This window comes from Colias eurytheme, chromosome 4 (genome assembly GCF_061535395.1).
Source record: "Colias eurytheme isolate Ceu_HAF_F1 chromosome 4, ilColEury1 Martin Lab GWU primary, whole genome shotgun sequence".
In the NCBI taxonomy this organism is placed as follows: domain Eukaryota; kingdom Metazoa; phylum Arthropoda; class Insecta; order Lepidoptera; family Pieridae; genus Colias; species Colias eurytheme.
The window spans coordinates 3,110,390-3,133,035 of record NC_142983.1 but is presented as its reverse complement, the minus strand read 5'-3'; the positions used below and the strand labels follow the sequence as shown (position 1 = coordinate 3,133,035).

The following is a 22,646-nucleotide window of genomic DNA, read 5'->3' as shown; positions in this document are numbered from 1 at the left end:
GGACGGTGTATTGCTATGACGAGACCTTGAAATTTTACTCTCAACGCGCCTAAAAAAGTTTCACTTCAAAAAAGTGCTGCTTTATCCATGAAAATTTTTCACATCTATCACGTGTCAAATTCACGCCTCCATATCGTATAATAATTTTTATTTTCCATACAGGTGGTCTTCTTCAAGAATAGCCAGCGAATTATGCAGTACGTCCGCGGGAGGGACCCGCCGTACGAGTTTTATAATTTCACCGGAGCCGACATTAACGTGAGTTAAGTCTAGGAAATACTTGAAAAGATTCGCAGAACTTCTGTGCGAAATATCTAGTTTTAGGTTACTTTAATTAAATTTTTCTGCGAGTTTCAACTTTGTTGCTACGGTACGTAAATGTTGGTGTTTTCGCTCGTGGATTTCATTTAGTTCTTGTGTTTGTTCATTTTGTGTAAGTTGTAGTTTGTTTTATATTTTATATCTTCTACTTGCTAATTGGTTGAAATATTTACATTGTTTAAATTACACGTTTAACACGGTTGCTCATTATCTTATTTACCTTTTTGACTGAATCAGCGATTCTATTTTTCTTTACCTATTTCAATTTATCGTACTTATTCCCCTAAAATGATTCATTTTCATAATATTATATTAGCGATTGCCATGCTTTAAAGCGTCTATACCATAAAATGCCATTTAAAAAGATAGTAACGGTTTCTATTAGAAGTTTCGATAAGCGTATCGGATATTTTCGGTCATGAAATGTATAACCTGTGCCGTAATCCGCGACCCAATATCCGATCTAAGGTAACCCATTGTGCACACGCTACCTACAGACGGGACAATCTTATTATATCTTAAGCATGAAGAGCATTTTTCATTTTCATGTAGAGGATGTGTTATTTAAATAGAATTTTGGATTTTGAGTATGAATGTTCTAATGAAATGTTTTTAGTGAAATAATAACTGTATTATCAAAATTGTAATTACTGCATCTCTTTGGCTGAAGCGTTTTTTTTAAGTGATCATCGTCTGGTGAAATGTAGCGGAAAACGAACGTATAAAAATGCCAAAAAGTGTTATAGATATATCAATTTTTTTTTTATTTGTCCTTTTTTTCGATCATCTGTGTTCGTTTACGACAGTTTTCATAAATGCTTCCTTATAAAGAGACGATGGATGCAAACTTGTGAACCATTCATTACTTAATAACAGAATCATACTCAGATTAATCAGATTTACTAATAAAAACTAATTATTGTCTTACGTGGTCTTACTTGACAATACCATTAACATTATGGTAATCACGATTCGAAAGTGCTTCTAAAAGAAGTCTAATTGAATAAAATAAATGTTTGAGTTTAAACATAATAGTAAAATAAACATCGTTGTAGTCTAACATAATTTAAGAAATCTCTAAAGAAAGTTACATAAATTGAAAACTTAGTACTCTCCTGAAAGACACACCACAGTTGTAAACTTTAGTGCATTTGTGGAAAGATAAAGAGCATTGTCCCAGGTAAATACTTAGAAAATTCTAGAGTATCCATCTTGTTAAGTTACGCGAAAATTGGTGTATGGACGTCTAGCAACTTTTTTAAATCTAAAATAATAATTCTAATAAATTATTACAAAAATAATTTTGAAATGATTCTTGTTTTTTTTTTGCATTGTAGCACTACAAATTTAACAAGTATTTGTTGTGTCTTTGAACGTTTTAGAATCTATAATAATTTATCAAATTAAATAATGGAGATGTTTTGTAAAAAAATGTGTGATGTTAGAAAAGGCAAGTCGAGCAATAAATAGAGGAAAGTCACCAAATATGGAATAGTATCCTAATATGGAATTCCTTCTTTTCTCTAATACTATAAGTATGAATCGCAACATTCGACCATCTTCTGTTTCATTTGGTGTACTAATTATCGCACTAACACCATCGAGTTAGTTGCGTGAACGGTTTCCGTGTAGCAGGGGTGTTTTGTTTTGTTGCCATGCAGAAATTTTTTAAGGTAAGTAATAAATGAGTATTTACCGGCTATTATGTTTGTTTACATAAGTGTTATACTATTTAGTATATCGGTATTATGTTTATTTCACCATTTTGTGATCTTTTGTCTTTAAAATATTGTGAATTGAAAAAATATTTAGAAGAGTTTGAACGAGTATAAAAATCCAAATATGGACAGTCGTCGGTGTCTAATTATGGAATGCTATAAACTTGCTATTATTTTTTTTAAAACTGTATGTAATGTTTGTTTTTAGAATGTCCGGTTCACAATCAACCTAACGAAAAATCTGGGATGAAGAAAAAACGGCACAATCTATAAAATTCGTCCGAGAAAAGAAAATGGGGTATTTGAAAGCGGCACAGGATCTCCAAGTCCCTAGGACAACTTTATTTCATCATTATATTTCTATTTCTTCTTCAACTTTATTAAGAGAAACAAACAATCGAAGAAAAATAAGGATGATAGTGAAGAAGAAAGACTCTGAGGAACTAGACGCTATCCAGTTTGATGAAGGTAGTGGAACATGATGAGTTGATGGACCAAGTGCCTTCTGACTCTGCAGATGCAGAATGTAACATACATGCATCAGCAGAGGATCAGGAGGTTCTGTTCAAGACTTTTTTCCATGGATGAAAGTGGAGAAAGTTGAATTAAATGCTTGATGTATGGGCTCTGAACACATTATGATGTGCTGGTCCAGATGGATCTGGATTTGTGACTTTTGCAAGTAATTACGTAACTTCTTCCATTTATCACAATATGTTACATTCATTTAATTGATCTCAAAGATATTCATTACATTTTGGTTATTGTTATGTTGATTTATGCTTATATTCCATATATGGGTACCTATTCCATATTTGGTTACTCATTTGGGATTTTGTTTTTTGTGTAAAATTTTAATTTGATTACTGATATATTTCGTTAAATGCTATTAATTATTACATAAAGATGTATGACTGACCAGTAAAAACAATAAACTGATTTAATTTATGCAAAGTTTTACTTTTATATCCCAAAAACAAAATGGTATTCCATATTTGGTTACTTTCCTCTATCAATTCTTTCCAGAAATATAATGTAGTTAGTTTCCACGGAATTTTAACTTACTTTTTATTAGTGTCAACTTTAAATTATGTGGTAGTTTACAGAATACCTTGAGTTATAATTACTACAATTTTAAAGAACTATTTGTGGATAGTATCACAATCGATAGCGCTTGGACGTTGATGATTAAACATTCGGTAGCACGCAGTTATGCGGCTATTACGAACACGCAATTATAACTCCACTATGAAGATATTACGAGTTTTTAAAGCAAAAAAGAGAAAAAACAACATACGTTATACCACATCAACTGTGGTAATACTAATAGTATTTTTGTGATGTTCACAACCGATTTGTGCAAACAAAATTAAAAAGAGCTTACGAGTTCAACATAATAAAATATTATCTAAATCTTTTCTTTTTTGTTTCAAATAAATGAATGATTTTTTTATATTTTTCGGGATGAAAACTAGATTAATTTATCACTCGAAAACTTTCCATCATACTACGTCAAAATTTAACGCGCTGTCACATTAGGCGGCGCTCCATAGCTAGACTATGTGTCTATGTAGTCTCCATTTTTAGTCACGCTGAAATATTATAAATAATTAAATACGCAGAATAAATGTATGGCTGAGGATACACGTGGATTGGAACGGAATGAACTTATGACCTTTAAGAATGTACCTACTCAAAAATATCCTTCATACTTTATTAGAGTTTATAATGAATCAAAATTTTCAGTAATATCCGAAGTTATGATATTGAAACGGGATTTTAACAGTCTTAAATAACGTGGCTTCCCGTCATTGTGGCCTTTGACCTTTAGCTTTCAACAATCCACGAAAATCGATAAGTGTTTCAAAAATAAATAAATATATTCTGATGTCACGTAACATGCCAACAAGTATATGACACAAACGTTTACATTCACACTGCTAGTTGACACTTTGATTAATAGAGAAAGAAAGTACGTCACGTAGATAGCACCCACGCTCCAAGTCGACAAACGAAAATGTACTGATCAAGTTGAATTATTTATTAGCGACGTGAATGTTGAATACTTTTCAAAGAACAACGCTCAAGGATTATGTAAACACTCGATACAACGATCTGATAACACGTCCATTCATTTAGAATAATAATTAAAAACCAGCTTTGATCCTTTAAAGCGTCTTCTTTAAAGATTTTAAGCTCATTTAATTTTTATGTTTACGATTTATTTTATTACTTACTCGATTGAAAGGGTAAAGAAGAAAATTATACACATAAGGCACCAGAAACATTAGGCGCGGGACATATACAAGCGGCGCGGCGCGCCGCGGGCGCGCCGCGGGCGCGCTGCCGGCGTGCATCGGGTGCGCTATTAGCATTTTGTATGAAATAATTTTGGAAAGGCGCAACCTTGGCGCAACCTTGGCACAACGGTGGCGTGCCGTCTCGACGCCTGTCCAAAATTCTTTCATACAAAATGTATAAGAAGGACGTGGTGCAAAACAGATTCAAGAGGTGCGCTTATGGCACGCCCGCGCCCGCGCCGCTTGTGTTTGACCCGCGCCTTAAATAGCCGCCTTTAATAGGCAATATAACGATGTTGTAAGTTTGAAGCTTATAAAAATGTAAATAGGAATATTTTTCTTGCATATACTACAGCTCATATTACCATTTAAGTGCACTATGAATATTCTTATGTGGTTTAACACCTAGGAAAATACTTGCGGTGTGCTGTAGTAATCATAGTATTGGTATTTGGTCGTAATAAAAAATAAATTGCTTCGATGAAGAAATTATGCGTTCTAATAAAAGGAATTAAATATTTTATGACCACATAAATAACTAGTTCTTAGTTACATCGATAACTTTTTTTTTAATATAAAGAATGGATTGGAATCTATCAGAATACAGACAATATAATATTATACCAACTTTGAACAATAATGTGGTGCCACAGATAATATACTACACCTGTAGCACAGAATCTTAATACTATTATAAAGGCGAAAGTTTGTATGGATGTTTGTTACTCTTTCACGTAAAAACTACTGAATTGATTACAATGAAATTAAGCACACATATAGAGGGTAACTTGGATTAACACATAGGATATGTTTTATCCCGAAAAACCCACGGGAACGGGAACTATGCGAGTTTTTCTTTGAAAACGCGGGCGAAGCCGCGGGCGGAAATCTAGTATATTATAATCTAGTAGCTAGTGGTACTGTTATGTGTGGTTATGTTATCCATCCATTGCCTAAAGCATAAAAACACAGCACACATACTTTTTATTACCTTCATTTTATATCAAGCTATTATAGGTATAATTTCAATGTATAATAATCTAACACTGATGCCTGCAATTCGAGTAATATGGCAAATATCTAATTATTTTCAACCACCATTCAAACCAAATGTAACTCGCTAAATTAAATTTTCGTGGCATTATCGTTTCAACTACTAATTACGTTCTAATTATCTAATTGTATGCAGCATTACGTGGTTACAATTGCGTTTCTGACTTCACACTGAGACAATTTGCATAATACAAGCCTCTGATGTACGTAGAATAAGAAACAGACTTGTTACGTTTGTCTTTACGATCATTATGTTTGGCAGTTGGTTTGAACAGACGTCTAAAATGTTGTACACCTAGCCAATCAAGTTGAAATATTTATTTAAAAATGAGTGATAAAGAAATTATAATTAATGAAGTACTATGTTATATTTGTAATCGAATAGATGTTATTGATGAACAAGCAATAACTCAAATATGTACGTCGAGTTTTTCGGAAAAAGAAATAGAAAGTGCGAAGGCGGTTATTTGTGAGAATTTGGGAACAAGAATCACTACAAGAAAGGGCGAAACAAGGTCAGTCAAAAATGTCCAGGACATTATTAAAATTTTAAAAGACACCGAACCCGATAACTTACCGATTTTTGTAGCAAAAGATTTACACAAAATTCCGCCAGTAACGTTCGATCACTTAGATGTCACCAAAATTTTAAAAGAGCTAACTTCCCTAAGATCGGAAGTTACGTTTATGAAAATGAACATGGTTGTAAAAAATGAAATATCTAAAATTCAAAACGATATGGTCACAATAAAAACTGAAATCTTTAATCAACGCAAACCTTTGTGCAGTACTGTACAACAATCATATGATTCGTTAAAAAATGTACAGAATACTGAAGGTAGTTCGAAGGAAGTAATTTCACCGTTACCTGCATCGGAAATAATAAAATCGACTCAGTCTGATGTACGTATGAATGAACCGGCACGAAGGAGGCGTGGCTTAGTGGATGCTAACATAAAGGCCAGTGCACACAGTTACTCGTATCGTGATGCGGTGACCATTCCGGAAGAAAATATAAATAAGCAAAAATCTAAAAATCTAGTAGATGCCGATGGCTTTCAATTTGTCACAAAAAGAAAAAAATATTTAAAAAATCGAAATATGAGAGGGAAGGGGGACGCTGACGACTTATTGCCGGCAGTACCGAGTACATCTGCACTGTATATATCGCGGGTACGCTCGGATATTTCAGCCGATAAACTACAAGAATACATAAAAAAGAAAGGCGAAAATATTATAAAAATTGAGCACCTGAAGTCGTATAAGAATCAAACAAGTTTTAATACGTTTGTTGTTACTATAGAAGCGCAGAAATTAAATGTATTTCTAAATGAGGATTTTTGGCCTCCTGGCATTGTGTACAGAAAATATATATATAAAAGATATAATAAATTGCCCAATAATGCTAGTGAAAATGATAATCGTGATATAAATAATTAATATGGCTGTAACTTTAAAACTATCATCTTTTAATTGTAAATCGGCAAAAAGATCTGCTGAGCACATTCGTGAATTGTGTTATAGTTCCGATATAATTGCACTTCAGGAAACTTGGCTTTTGCCAAGTGATATTGGATTGTTAAGTCAGATCCATGAGGACTTCTCATTCCATGGAATTTCAGCCGTTGATATGTCCGCGGGTATTTTGCGTGGCAGACCTTATGGTGGTGTGGCTTTGCTGTGGCGAAAGAATCTATTTCAGCAGACTAAAATAATTGATGTGGTAGATGACAACTCTCGCATAGTGGCAATAGAATTTCATCTGCAAAACATATCATTTATCGTGATGAGTGTGTACATGCCTTGTGACTGTAGCGATAACTTGCCGGAGTTTACGAGTACATTAAGTGCGATGAATGCTATCGTCGAGAATAGTTGTGTACAATTAGTGTATATGTTAGGGGATTATAATGCGCACCCCGATGCATTGTTTGGGCATGAACTTTTGGCTTTTTGTGAGGAGATTGACTGGCGATGCTCGGATATAGAAATGTTAGATAGTCAATCATCCTACACGTTCGTAAGTGAGGCGCACGGAACTTTGAGGTGGCTAGACCATTGCGTGTGTACTAGGCTCGCCTCAAATACCATTGAAAAGTGTAGTATTCTTTACGACGTAACATGGTCAGATCATTATCCCTTGTTAATATTTTGTAAATTTGACGTGAGTATTCCACCAAAGGTTATAGGGTCAAGTAAGGATATAGAATGTAATAAGATAGTTTGGGGTAATAGAACGTTAAAACAAATTGAAGTATATAGTAAATATTGTGAAAGTAAATTTAAAACCATAAACCTGCATTTAAAATGTCAAAGCCACAACTCACATTGTTTCATAAAAGATCATTCTGACTATTTAGTATCTATGTATAATAATATTATCAACATTTTGAAGGAAGGCGCGGCTTATAGTTATATAAACAATAAGGTTATTAATAAAAAACGTATCCTAGGGTGGAATGATCACGTCAAAGAGTTACACAAAAAGGCTAGAATATATTTTAAGATGTGGATTTCATGTAGTAAGCCTCGTTGTGGTTCAGTGTACGAACAAATGCGATCTTCGCGAAATAGATTTAGAGCAGCTTTAAAAAAGTGTCAAAAAAATGAAGAACAGGTCAAGTTTGATTTATTAGCTAAACATCACAGTAATCAAAATTTTGTTAAATTTTGGCAAATTACAAATACGTGCCATCAGAATAGGGTTGTTTCTAGTACAATAGGATGTGAGAGTGATTGCACAAAAATTGCAAATAGTTTTAAAGACCATTTTCTGGTACAGCCGCTATTGAACGCCAAAGAATGTGAAACAGAGTGTGGTGACCTGATTGATATAGAAATCACAGAAAAAGATGTAATAAGATCATTTAAACATCTCAAAAGAGGAAAATCATCAGGTCATGATAGTCTGAACATTGAGCACCTGTTATATGCTGGACCGACTTTTGTGAAGCTGTTAAGTTATCTGTTTAGCCATTTTATTAAGCATAGCGTATTGCCGGAATCTTTAATGATGACCACGGTTGTCCCAATTGTAAAAAGTAAGTTGTGTGACCTTTCTGACATGGGTAATTATAGACCGGTATCAGTGGCCACTGTGTTGTCAAAGGTTTTTGAATTTATTTTATTGGGCTACCTAGAGAAGAGTGTTAAAATTAATGATCGTCAATTTGGCTTCAGACAAAATTTATCTACGGATCTTGCGATATTTGCATTAAAGAGTTGTGTTAACTATTATAAATCTAGAAAAACTTCTGTGTATGCGTGTTTTCTAGATTTAAGCAAGGCATATGATAGAGTGGTGTACAATAAGTTATGGGACAAAATGTTTAACGCGGGTGTACCTCATAGTATTATTCGTATCTTGAAATATTGGTATCAGCACCAAAAGAATGTTGTAAAGTGGCAGCGTTCATATTCAGATACATACATATTGAACTGTGGTGTAAGACAGGGCGGACTGACTTCTCCGATCCTATTCAATCTTTATGTCAACGCACTGATCGAGGAGCTGAGTTCAGCCCATGTCGGCTGTCATATCGGCGGGTTTAATGTCAATAACATAAGTTACGCGGACGACATGGTGCTCCTTAGCCCCTCGATCAAGGGTCTTAGAGTACTGGTAGATATATGTCAAAATTTTGCTAGCGAACACGGGTTATTGTACAATGAGAAGAAAAGTAATGTCTTGGTATTTCGCTCAGGAAAGGGTCCCGATAACATCCCACCTATTTATTTGAACGGAACGAAACTAGCAATTGTAGAAAATTTTAAATATCTAGGTCACTTTGTCACCAGTACTCTAAGCGACGAAGCTGACATAGAGAGAGAAAGGCGAGGTTTAGCTGTACGATCTAACATGATTATAAGAAGATTTAAGCAGTGCAGTAAAAATGTTAAAAAGCTTCTTTTTACCTCGTATTGTCAGTCTTTTTATTCGAGCAACCTCTGGGTTAATTATACGCGTAGGACCATAAACATTCTAAGAGTTCAATATAACAACGCATTTAGGATGTTTATGGGTCTGCCGCGTTACTGTAGTGCCTCCTTGATGTTTACATTATATAGGGTAAATGACTTTTATGCGATAATGAGAAAAAAGATTTTTTCTATTAGAGATCGGATAAGTAAAAGTACAAATATTGTTTTAAAGGTATTAAACTATTTGGATAATGTTATTAGCAAACATTGGCTTTGTAAATTAGGCTGTAGGAATAAATGTATGTAATTAATAGATAATTGTAATTTGTAATACTAACACTAGGTTATGATGTTACTAATACTATATGGGCTATGTGGCCTGAAATAAATGAATTTTATTTATTTATTATTATTATTATTTATTATTAATACATTGAAAGACGCCGTGATGTCGTATGAAGCATCATGGTCGGGAAATCTTCTGTGGCCTGAAAAAAAACAAGATTAGTTTATAAAAAGTCACTAAAGAGCGAAAGATGTTCAAAAGTTTATTTACAATACTGGTACTTGAAATATTTTTCATTTATCTATCAAGACCTATTCTGTAATACTAGCGGTCCACCCCGGCTTCGCCCGTGGTACCTACATGTTTAAACTATCCTATCTCTCAAGTTGGATCGAACTGCACACGGTGTGCGAATTTTATTATAATAGGTTAAGTGGTTTAAGAGTCCATTGAGGACAAACATTGTGACACGAGATTTATATATATTAAGATTGGAATAATATTTAGGTACTTAGAATACCTACCTAAAAATTTATTTTTATTTATAAGGTTGTGTGGTAAATAAAATAATAATCTTGGAAATCAAGACGAATACGTGGTTTATTAAAACAAACACATACTCCATTGTACTGAGTAATAACGGGATTTTCATTAATAAACAGTTCCCTCATATCCTTTGAAGCTTGAAACGCATTGTTCGAAGAATTGTATTGGACGGAATAACACTAACAAGATAGGAAGTGCATTTCTCTGTAGGTATATCAAAGATTAGATAGTAACTCGCAATATAGTCGTATAATATTTCTTGTAGATATGACTTATGAAAATGCAAACTCATACATCTGGTATGCGGATTTTATTTATGTTACTTTGTAGAATTTATGTTTTATTTTGTTCATATTTGTTATTTTGAATGCAAGATTTGTTCTGTTCTTTACATTTTAATTGCAATCGTTTTGAATTTGAATACAGTGGTGGATCAAATCAGGATAAGGTTTGTTGTATGTGTTATGCTATCATGGCATACACGTAGCATAATATTTTATCTTCTGATATATAAAAATGAATCGCAAAATGTGTTGGTAAGCGCATAACTCGAGAATGGCTGAACCGATTTCGATAATTCTTTTTTTATTATGTTCCTTGAAGTACGAGGATGGTTTTTATGTAGAGAAAACGTAAATATTATGTACCATGGGCGAAGCCGGGGCGGACCGCTAGTTATAATATGAAAATATAAATAACTACAAGCTCAAAATTACTATCTTTTTAGAAGCACAATAAAAATATTATCTAATTCATTATTATATAGTACAATCACAAATTATTCACGTGAAAGTTCGCTATTAACAGTATAACAATATATTCACATATGTAACATGCGAAACGGTAATAAATTATTAAGAAATTATATACAGGGTGTAATCGTTAAGTGTGCACAGGCGATTTTTCCGAAAGTATTACAGATAACAAAAAACTTTAAACTGATATCGAAAGTACTTATCCTAATGAGTAAAATGGCCGTAATAAATTTTTAAAAATAAATCGAGAAATATCAAAAAAATTATCTTTAAACCGTCCCATACATTAAGTATGAAATATGAATATCCCATTTACATTTAATATGAAAGATTTTAGCTTTCTTTTTCTTTTTTTGGTTTTCTGCTTTAATTACTTCGCAAATTTGAAGTGACATTTTCCACGTTTTTCCGGACATTTTCACGCATTTTCCGGATATTTTCCGAGAATTTTCCGGACATTTTCCAGGGATTTTCCAGGAATTTTCACGCATTTTCCGGGTATTTTCCAGATATTTTCCAGGCATTTTCCGGACATTTCTCTGACATAGCCTGTAAAAAAATGAAATCCCCGGGAAAAGCTAGGAAAATCCCCGGAAAATGCCTGGGAAATTCCCGGAAAATGCCTGGGAAATGTCTGGAAAATATCTGGAAAATGCGTGGAAATTTCCGGAAAACCCCTGGAAAATATCCGGAAAATGCGTGAAAATGTCCGGAAAATGCGTGAAAATGTCCGGGAGAAGCGTGGAAAATGCCTGGAAAATGTCCGGAAAATGTCTGGAAAACATCCGGAAAATTCCCGGGAAATGCTCGGAAAATCCCCGGACAATGCCTGGGAAATTCCCGGAAAATGCCTGGGAAATGCTCGGAAAAGTCTGGAAAATATCCGAAAAATGCGTGGACCGGAAAAACCGTGGAAAGTGCCTGGAAAATCCCTGGAAAATCCCTGGAAAATATCCCGAAAATGCGTGAAAATGTCCGGAAAATATCCGGAAAATGCGTGAAAATTTCCGGAAAATGTCTGGAAAATATCCGGAAAATGCGTGAAAATGTCCGGAAAATATCCGGAAAATGCGTGAAAATGTCCGGGAGGAGCGTGGAAAATGTCCGGAAAATGTCTGGAAAACATCCGGAAAATCCCCGGACAATGCCTGGGAAATTCCCGGAAAATAACCGGAAAATGCCTGGGAAATGCTCGGAAAAGTCTGGAAGATATCCGGAAAATGCGTGGAAATTTCCGGAAAAACCGTGGAAAATGCCTGGAAAATCCCTAGTAAATCCCTGGAAAATATCCGGAAAATGCGTGAAAATGTCCGGAAAATATCCGGAAATGTCTTGAATACATCCGGAAAATCCCCGGGAAATGCTCGGAAAATCCCCGGACAATGCCTGGGAAATTCCCGGAAAATATCCGGAAACTGCCTGAAAAACGCTCGGAAAATGTCTGGAAAATATCCGGAAAATGCGTGGAAACTTCCGGAAAAACCGTGGAAAATCCCTGGAAAATATCCGGAAAATGTCCAAATATCCGGAAAATGTGAAAATGTCCGGAATATATCCGGAAAATGCCTGGAAGATCCCCGGAAAATGCCTGAGAAATGTCCGGAAAATGTCTGGGAAATGTGTGGAAAATGCCTGGAAAATCTCCGGAAAATGCCACTTCAAATTTGCGAAGTAATTAAAGCAGAAAACCAAAAAAGAAAAAGAAAGCTAAAATGTTTAATATTAAATGTATATGGGATATTCATATTAATTTCATACTTAATGTATGGGAGGGTTTAAAGATAATTTTTTTTATATTTCTCGATTTATTTTTAAAAATTTATTACGGCCATTTTACTCATTAGGTTAAGTACTTTCGATATCAGTTTAAAGTTTTTTGTTATCTGTAATACTTACGGAAAAATCGCCTGTGCACACTTAACGATTACACCCTGTATATTTATAGACCAGTTATTTATATGTTGGTACTAAAGTAAAACTAAATACGTACGTACGTTTTTTTTTACTCGCGCGTGCATCACGTAACTCCGTTGGTTTATGTGAAGCGTTTCATTCTATTTTAAATACCACGATAACAATCCATTTAAGGTTTAAAAGCATGTTCTAAATTAAATATTTTTTAAAAAACGTAACCGTAATCTTTAAACCTTAATTTTATAATCTAACAGGGTTTTGTTATTATTTTTCGAGCGGGTAAATGGCTGATATACCGAAAAAGATTAAATATTAAACACAAAGATCATTAAATACTTAATTTAAATTTTAATGGAACTTTAAAGTCCAGTTTTATACATTGATCTTACGGCGTAGCACTATAGCAACAACTATTTTTAGTTTACAAGCTAGTATTATTTGTAAAAAGATTGAAAAAAGGCAACAGTACCTTAAGATGTAAAAAATAATGTTTATCATAATATGATTTTATTTTTCTAACAAATTATATAATAAAGAATACAAGGTACATCTACTGGGAACTTGATTTGCTACGGCGTAGCACTTCATAAGCATGAGAGTTAAAGCCTGCGCCGATGATGTCATTTCGAAAGATTACAAAATATAGCATTGTTGTAAAAATTCAAAAATTGATGAATATAACAATAAATAAAATCACTATAATAATAATTTCCAATACTGTAATAATGTAACAATATATCTTAAAGAAGTCTAAGAAAGTTAGAATTACTTAGCAAGGTCATAAGTTGAGCTCAGTCTTCAAAGCCTCGTCTAGCCCGCAGGTATCCCTCCAGGCACCGTCTAGCCTCTCACCTTAAAGCCAGATAAATTCATGTTACAAAAATCATAAGACTAATACTTCTAACAGCCTCAAATCCCGGTCAAGATAAATATTGGTAGCTTTGTGGATTATGGTTTTTGTATCAAAGGAGCCATTACTTCTTAGAGCATTAGGAAAGCCTTTTTGTTACATATATTTGGTAGGTTATTGGTCTCGGCTTAAGGATATTGGAATAAAAGTTACAAACAACAAGTAATAAAATGGGTAGTACAAATTATTAATACCATTGAATGCCTCAATATACTACACAAAAATATATACTATATACTTTTTCTACTCGATGTGTGTATGTACAACACATTTTTATGTTTCACCTACCAAAAATACTTGCGTTTAATATACGTGCCCATGGCACAAGGAATATCCTACAATGGTTTTTGTAAGTTTTTGTTATTGTATCCTATAGGCTCTTGTTATTTTTTGTATTGCAGTTGATAAAAGTGACGCCCACCTCCATAACTATGGACAGAATGGATTTCAGCGCAGCTGGAACGTACGCGTGTGAAATTGCTATGGAAATACCGTTGTATTCGAAGCCTTCGAAAATACACGAGCTGAACGTTATAGGTAAGATTTATTTCTCATCCTTGATTATTGCATATTAAAATGACACTACCTCTTATAAAATATGCTCTTGTATATAATAAAATTATTGTTGAAATAAACTTTGAATGAAAGTTCATTATATAATTGAGTACCAGCACAATGACATCAAGATTTAAAGGGTAAAAACCAATAATAATATTATATATACAAACAAGAGGTATCATTGATAAAAACACAAAATATTAGGACCCTATTAGTCACATTGAAGGGTTGTTTTAATTCCCATCTGTTTTACATGAAACGGGAACATTTCCATCATAGTTGTAAAATATAATACGGGCTATAAAAAATACGGGTTTTCGAGCTCTAGTTGCTTCAAATAATATGATTAAGTTTTAGTAAAAAAGCCTTCTATCCGCCAACAAAACTCAACGCTTACGGCTAAGAGCTCCTTGCATCTTAGCGGCCATTTTTATTCGTTCTACAAGAATAAAATATAATTTAAAATTCCTTTTAACATTAACTTTTATAATTTCTCTTTGTGAGTAGACTTTTGCATTATTTTGTATAAAATTATCATCAATATTACATAGAAATGCAGGATTTTTATCACTTAGAGATGAAAGGAAGATCATTCGAAGAATTAATAATTTCTTCAGCCTTTACTGATGTAATACAATATGTGATATAATATAGATAATAAAATAGTATTTCGATTTTTTATAATTTAGTAAGACACTAGTGTATTAATCTTAGTTTTTTTGCTGTTCTTGATGTATGATAAAATAAAACCTAACTCAATTTTAACACTTTTCATACTGCGAAGTTTCAATACTTGGCGACAAAATATAATGCAATTTATTCTAATTTTATAGAATAAGATAATAAGTTAAGTAGCTGTTTACGTTAATTAGTTTGTTCGAAACATCTTGAAATTACCAAGTACTATAAATATAAAACGTAATAACTTACTAATCCATCGTACTTTCTGTTACTTAATATTTAATTTAATAGACAGTAATTTCGTAATAATCTTATAATTACCTAAGCTCAGCTATTATAATGGTGAGCCTATAATTATATTGAATTACCTTTATAATATAATAATTTAAACATAAACTTGAAACATTTGGGAAAAGGATTCGTTACGACCTCATTATTTATTTGAACTCACACTATGTCGATGAAAAGGTTTGAAGTTTGTAAGGTTAACATTTTACGGTTATCGATTAACTTTCTTCTTGTTTTATTCTTTTAATTCTCTGTTTCTCATTAAGGTCAAGCAATGACGTCAATCTAAATATCTTACTTTTATCGATCTAGGATTTGTAACTTTGTGTTCGTGGAAGTATGTAATTTTGTTTAGTTTAAATGAAAATGTAAAAAAAATTGACGTTCTTCATCGTATGATTTTTTTTTATTAAATTTTCCAGCAGGGTCAAAATTTGACGGACAACGTTACTTTGGTTAATTATTTATATACTTAATTGAAACAAAAAATAATAGTATAGAATGTAAAGTTGAAATTTACAACATCAATCTAGTATTTTCTAGTGTTTGATTTTACGCAAGTATTATACATTAAGAAATTAAAGACTTTTTAACGGATTTTAAACGCGATTTATTATACGCGGGGAGACAGTCTCTCCGTGACCACGCTCCCTGTAAAGTGTTTGAAACGTCGGGAAAATAATATTATGAATAAATCGCGTTTAAAATCCGTTAAAAAGTCTTTAATTTCTAAACATCAATCTAATTAACACCTAACAAGAATCCTTTCCCTCAGAATTTTTACACTATCTAATTATTTTCTTTATAAAGTTCCAATGTAAATAATGCCCCAATAATGTCCCGTATATAATTCTATCAGGCACAATTGTGTACATAAATCAATAAGGCAGAATAGTATGAAAGCGACCCCAAATTCAGGAGAGCCCAATCATTGTTATTCTCAGTCGATAATCCAATTATCTGTGGACAGGAATCGTATTGAATCTTACACTTGGCTGAATGCAAATTTGAGATTAGGGTTTAATGGTAAATCTGTTTTTATCAATACGGCTTTAATTATATAAGAGAAATGTCTTTATTTGTGCAATACGATATAAGCATAATATAGTAAAAGTATACTGAATACTATTTAGTGTTTATTGTTCCCTAAAATGTTTTGTTTTAATAACACATACTTGAGATATTATATTATAATCTTAAATTTAAAATAATATAATAGATAGAACCTTATTTTGATATACATATTATCATGCTAATATACGAGAATATCTATACATCTATACATCTATACATCTATACAAATATTATAAAGAGGAAAGGTTTGATTTTTTGTTTGTTTGTTTGTTTGTATGAATTGAATAGGCTCCGAAACTACTTGGCAGATTTGAAAAATTCTTTCACTGTTGGAAAGCTACATCATTTCTGAGTGACATAGGCTAGGTTTTATCCCGGAAATCCCACGGGAACGGGAACCATGCGGGTTTTTTTTTTAAACGCGGGCGAAGCCGCAGGCGGAAAGCTAGTATTAACTAAAATCTTAATTCCAAAGGTTAGGTACAAATAAAGGAATAATCAAAGAACTTTTCTACCCATTCCACCTTCCAACAACCAGGTTATATCAACGCGTATATCGTATAACGAGTCACATTATCTGCCTTGAAACATAATAACGTCACACTGAAACAAAATACACGCCATTACGTACACATGATAATAATATTAATAAAACTTCACGTCGAACCTTTTGTATTAGTTTTGATTCCAAGTTATTCGATACCTGTATATTAGATATCAATATGCCAACACCATTATCATATAAAGGGTATGGATACATGATATTTTGATTGTTAAGAATTTTTGTGTTACTTTCCCTTATTTCTATCCGTGAGGGGTTTTCGTGTGGAATATTTTTACACCTTGTATACATGCGATTTTTTCATTAATATTTAACCCGCAAGGTACTGTTTACACAAATAAACATGCTCATTATTGTAGGTGCTAATAATATTTTTTTTAATATAATAAATAAAGTTTCACCACAATTAATATAATACTATGTCTTTATGTTGTTGCGTGAGCCAGACAGTGTTATTTCAAGTTTAATATTAATTCTATTTCTATAAACTAAATAAATTATTTCTCTTTTAATCTAGTTCGCCAGAAACACCGTCCAAAAATAAAAATAAAACATCAGAAGTTGTCACCAAATGGAGATTTAGAAGCCACGTGCCACAGTGCGCCCGCGTACCCCGCACCCTACCTCACTTGGCTCATCAATAACGAAAAGGTAATAAATTATTATTAATTCCTAATAAATTATCATCATTCTCTAAGTAAAATAATTCGGTTTAAAAGTACCATTTGTGTTTAGCGTCTTGTTTTGTATTTATATTTCATGTTTTTTAAATTTATATAAATGAACATTCACGTTTATCACGAGTCTTATATAATAATATTATATTTTATACTAAGAAAACGTGTAACGTATTCTTATCAGAATACGAAATTTCTAAGCATATTTTTATGAAAACAAGTGTGTTACCACTGTGAAGGATGAAAGGTGATATTCTTAAAGCGTAAGGGCAAGATTGTCGGCCAGTCCTCTTCAATCGGCCCTTGGACCTCGATAGATTTTATATATTTTGTGCGAGGAATGAATTTCGATTCCGTAATATAGAACTGGGGCTTCCATAAAACATTATTATTTTCTACTCGGTTTAAAAAAAATACTAATATTGGCTTTTGGATATTATTGCTGTTTAAAAGTTAATTTTATCTTTCATAAATATAAAAAAGTTAATGTTTCCAAATCTGGTTCGATTTTGTTGAAAAGTCTTTTTTCTGACCAGTGATTTCGACTTAAATAACGTGTGCTTTTGCCATATTCTCTTACCGCGTTCACGTAGACCGAGCTGCTATGCGCGCCAATTGCTTCGCGAGGCTACGCGTTCTGTTGGGACCCGCCGAGTGAATAATAGAACTTTGATTGACAACCATAATTGCTCTTAACCTATTTAACTCCACACATTAGTCATCTCCCTCATCTATAATGTGTCATATTGTATAATGATCAGAATAACAAAACCATATGATCCCAGTATAATCCGGGTGTATTAAAGCAATCCATCAATTACGTCAACTGTTCATAAATAAACTATGCGAATTTGAAATTCAGTTACGGCTATTTTAGCTATGTTAGGATTTAGGCCGTTTAATCAGTTCGCACGACAGCTCGTGTTTTCATTTGATTCGGATACGTTTACAGTTCGTCACCGATGTGTGCCATAATACATGTTTGAATAATGCTCGTCTGTTTTGACGTGGAATTTGAATTTGCTTCATAATTGAATAGTCCGGGATCGAAGGAGCTGGTGACTGACATTACAATTAACGCACTTGTTTAGCGTATGCCAATCGTGTCAAAAACGCCCAAGTTTTCAATGATATATCCTTCATATTGATAATATATTTTGGTATGCAGTCGTGGTGGTGGTATAATACAGTACCTACTCTTTCTGTATCTTTTAAGAAATATACAATTAACCGTGGATTGTCATCTTCTCCTTCAGCTCTTTTTGAAAACCTAAAAATAAGTTTTTCTAAGTGTAACGTGTTTATATATGTGACATCGTTACTTTCAAAGATGGTCTGATTTGCTTCCAGTTTTAGAACATCTTGATAGTCAAGATGCTTTTTATATTTATTTGTTGAAAATATAACTTGGCCTTTCGTATTCAGCTTTTTGACACCACTGATAGGCTAGTACTTAGAAGTACTGAGTACACACAGGAGTAAAATTTAAAACTGATAATATATTTTGATGTAGGTAGGTATATACTTTTTAGTATTTTCTATGCCACTTCTGGATGGTTATTTATAGGTATATTTAAGTCTTTATTTACATTAACATGCCTTTCAATATAACCTTAATATACTTGTAAAAGTGAATTAATGACATTATTGACTTGCGATCGAAAGAAACTTAATCAAAATCTAGATACTTTGTAGTATCTTTATTTAAATCTGTGCGTAGCTTTTATAAGTATTCTTGTTGTAATAATGTTGTTATGCTAAATAAGATCCTCTCGAGAAAAAGTCTTTTGACGGGTACAATACATTTTGTTCACGATTAGATGAATACGACCAGACCATTAGATAAATTCGTGGCTGGGGAAAATATACATACTTACTTTGATTGAAAGTTATATGATCGTGTAGTATATAATAATAATACCTAACATTAATTTTCCCTATTAGATACTTTAAATTGCTTGTCTGTCTAATGAAAAGAACTCATTATTATTCAGTAGGTTCTGAAATTCGCATTCTGAACGAAAGACCCATTTCGCAAATCTTTCAAACTATGACAAATAATACCTAATCTTAAAATATAATCACCGAATAGCGAGCTAGCTTAATTTAAATAACTAAATAATCCTGATGTTTTCTCGTAATTTCATTATACAATATTCCATTATCAAGGTCGTTCTTTGGCCAATTATAATCTGTACTGTTTATTAAATAAAATCCTTTAATACACGCCAGTTGCGGCGAACCTTTTCATAAACAAAGCAGGAAGTTATTAAATTTTTATATCCAGTCGTTTTACGCAGACTTGGGGATTCAAAACCACGCTATATCAGCATGCTATAAACATTATATTGTTTGTGGTTACACCTTTTTTTAATTATTTAGCGGGAGTTTACTCCTTGTTTTGACCTACAAATTGTACGACGTACCTACTGTTAATTAATTATGCATATTGATTTATTCAAATCTTGAGAAGTCAGGTATCGTATTCTATTTTAGTAAAGAGTAGGCGTCGACTATCAAATCAATCGACTAGAATAATTAATTCAGTGTGGAGTAAAATAATTATATTTGTTATATTATAAATATCCTACTTGTCATATACTATTAAGTCGACCTAATAGTACAGTAAAATAATATTTATAATAATAATATACTATCACTTATCGCTTTCCCAAGAAATAGATGTAATAAGCTGTAATCAACATGTTCACTCATGGGTCCCATAATACGTTAACAATAGTACATTCATCTTAATACCAGTATGCTGCTATATTTAGTATTCATCGGAAAGTTATTGCAAATGCGTCATAACTAATTCAAAGGAATTACAGTATCCCGGTTTAATCGAGATCGATGGTCCTGAAGGAATGATCGGGGCAAATAAGTAATGGTTAGGGACGGTGCTTGCAACGTACTCTGTATAACTGATGCAAAATGATTTAATAATACAGATATTAACTACTGCCTACTTATTCTATAACTTTTGAATCATTTTTAAAGGAATATAATAGGTGGATCTACTTCTTAAAAACGCATCTTTCGCGAAGCTTTCCAACACCGAATCTTACATAGCAATATATTTAGACTTATACCTAGAGTAAAGACTATATTCGACAAACGCCGACATTTATGTATGTTAATCTGTATCTTTATAAGCGCATCTAATTTGTAATTATATAAATTTTGTCTTCATATATTGATTTTGTTATAGGTGGACGAAAGGTTGACGATCCCGCACGGCACGGTGAACGTGCACCGTCACCACCACGGGATGCCGCTATCTCTCACCAACTCCTCTCTCCGCTTTCCCCTCTCGAGCCTGCAGCTGTTCCCGAACCAGACGGTTGACATCACCTGCCTGAGTACCATCCCAAGCTATCCGACTATTGGAGAAGGTTACGCTGACGTCCAGAATCAAACGATTACTGGTAAGGTTTTTATAGTGATAGTTGACGTTATTAGGAGATTTACGGCCGGTTACATAGCTAAATAATATAATCTGCATAGTTCGTAATTGCCAGTTAAATTCAATGGTTAAAATCACAAATATTGTATGAAAATCTACGTCAAAAAGTATCATAAAAATAGGCTATGAGGCATTTTTAAGCAAACTAAGAAACCAGCCCTTCGGTACTGTGCTTGCATACCTTTACACGATAGATTGGTATAGGACTCTAGAAACTGTAAATTTTTGGTATACTATCGATACTGATAACGATTGGAGCAAAAGTAATATAAATAAAATGTAAATAGGACTGACAAATATCTATTTCAGTTTATCGAGCGCTGACCATCACAGATTTTATTTGATTTGAATTACATTGCAATTACATGCAAGCCTGAAGCCGTGTTACTGCTAGACTAGTGTAAGTGATTGACGTAGTCTATTCTAAACGTCGGATTAAATAATAAAGTTAAATGATAAATCCGTTACGAAGTTGTTCCGAAAGCCATTTATATTCACTAATAACATTATTTTTGTTCCAGTAAATGTCGTTCGCCTGGAGCCGACGCCGCCTCAACTCCCGGTCAAAATAATGAGTTCGACGCTAAATAAATGCGAACGCTCCAAAATACATTACTCCCTAATTGTCCTAATTATTGTTGGATACGATGTGTTTTTAACAATATTTTAATGTAACTACTATCTAAAATTGTTGTATTATAAATAAAAATTGTATACTGAAAAAACAACTCCGAATTCGAAACGTTCATTTTCAACAAACTTTTGTTGATTATAAATTTCATAAGTCATTCGTGCCGTAATGATTTTAGTCAGACTTCTCGATAAATTGACTTTTAACAATGTTTATACATACTTGAGTTCGTGGTAAAGCATAATTTATTTAAGCAACTTTGTAAGATAATAATATTGTTATCGAGTTTCTTAAATAGTTTTAAAACGTTTGTAAATTATGTCGTAAATCTTTCAACTTTGACAAGCGGTAAATGTGTGATGTATTTTAATTGTTTCCAAACTCTTATTAACAGTGAAAGTATGCTTCTAATCTATAGAATATATCAATTACTTTAGTGTCTTTTTGAATACATTTTCAAGTTGAATCATTTCAAAAAATGACTCGCATAACATTATATAGCAATTTAAAAATGCAAGTAGCAAGCAGCGAAATTCATGATTTATATTTTCATTCGCGAACATAAAAGTCTTAGAGGGAAATTGAATTTTTCATATATAATAACTAAAAATAGTGCAGCGCTTCTTTATAGTCTTTTGTAACATTTACAAACTTACGTATGCGCAAATATGAGACTGAGTAAAAAAATTAGAATTATGCTTGTCCTAATATTGCTCTAGTTTTGCCGCTATTTTTAAAGCAAGAAACTTTCCCTGTCCATTATGTAAATAAACCCTTAATTATAATATAATTTCACGTCGTAATTCTCGTCGTGTTCGACTGCTTTCTCTTCGTGACATCGATTTTATTAACTTTTGTTTTTAATGAAAGCTTACTTTGTTATATTTTGTCTAGTAAATAGTGTTTTGTAAAACTAGAATTACTTTGTCCAAGGCTTCACAATAACATAGCTGCCGAACTACACGAAAATATGATCGATAATAAT

General features: G+C 32.8%; 1 protein-coding gene across 1 annotated transcript in view; it reads left to right on the top strand.

The window, feature by feature from the left end:
- The window catches only part of LOC149908818 (uncharacterized), a 52,882-nt gene extending 30,897 nt beyond the window's left edge, over window positions 1–21,985 (top strand). The window contains exons 3-7 of the mRNA XM_090101576.1: window positions 163–258; window positions 14,126–14,261; window positions 17,405–17,538; window positions 20,776–20,992; window positions 21,552–21,985. Coding sequence (XP_089957702.1) covers window positions 163–258; window positions 14,126–14,261; window positions 17,405–17,538; window positions 20,776–20,992; window positions 21,552–21,700 — 732 coding nt within the window. The 3' untranslated portion in view covers window positions 21,701–21,985. The remainder of the gene's footprint in view (window positions 1–162; window positions 259–14,125; window positions 14,262–17,404; window positions 17,539–20,775; window positions 20,993–21,551) is intronic.
- The last annotated feature ends 661 nt before the right edge of the window (window positions 21,986–22,646 follow it).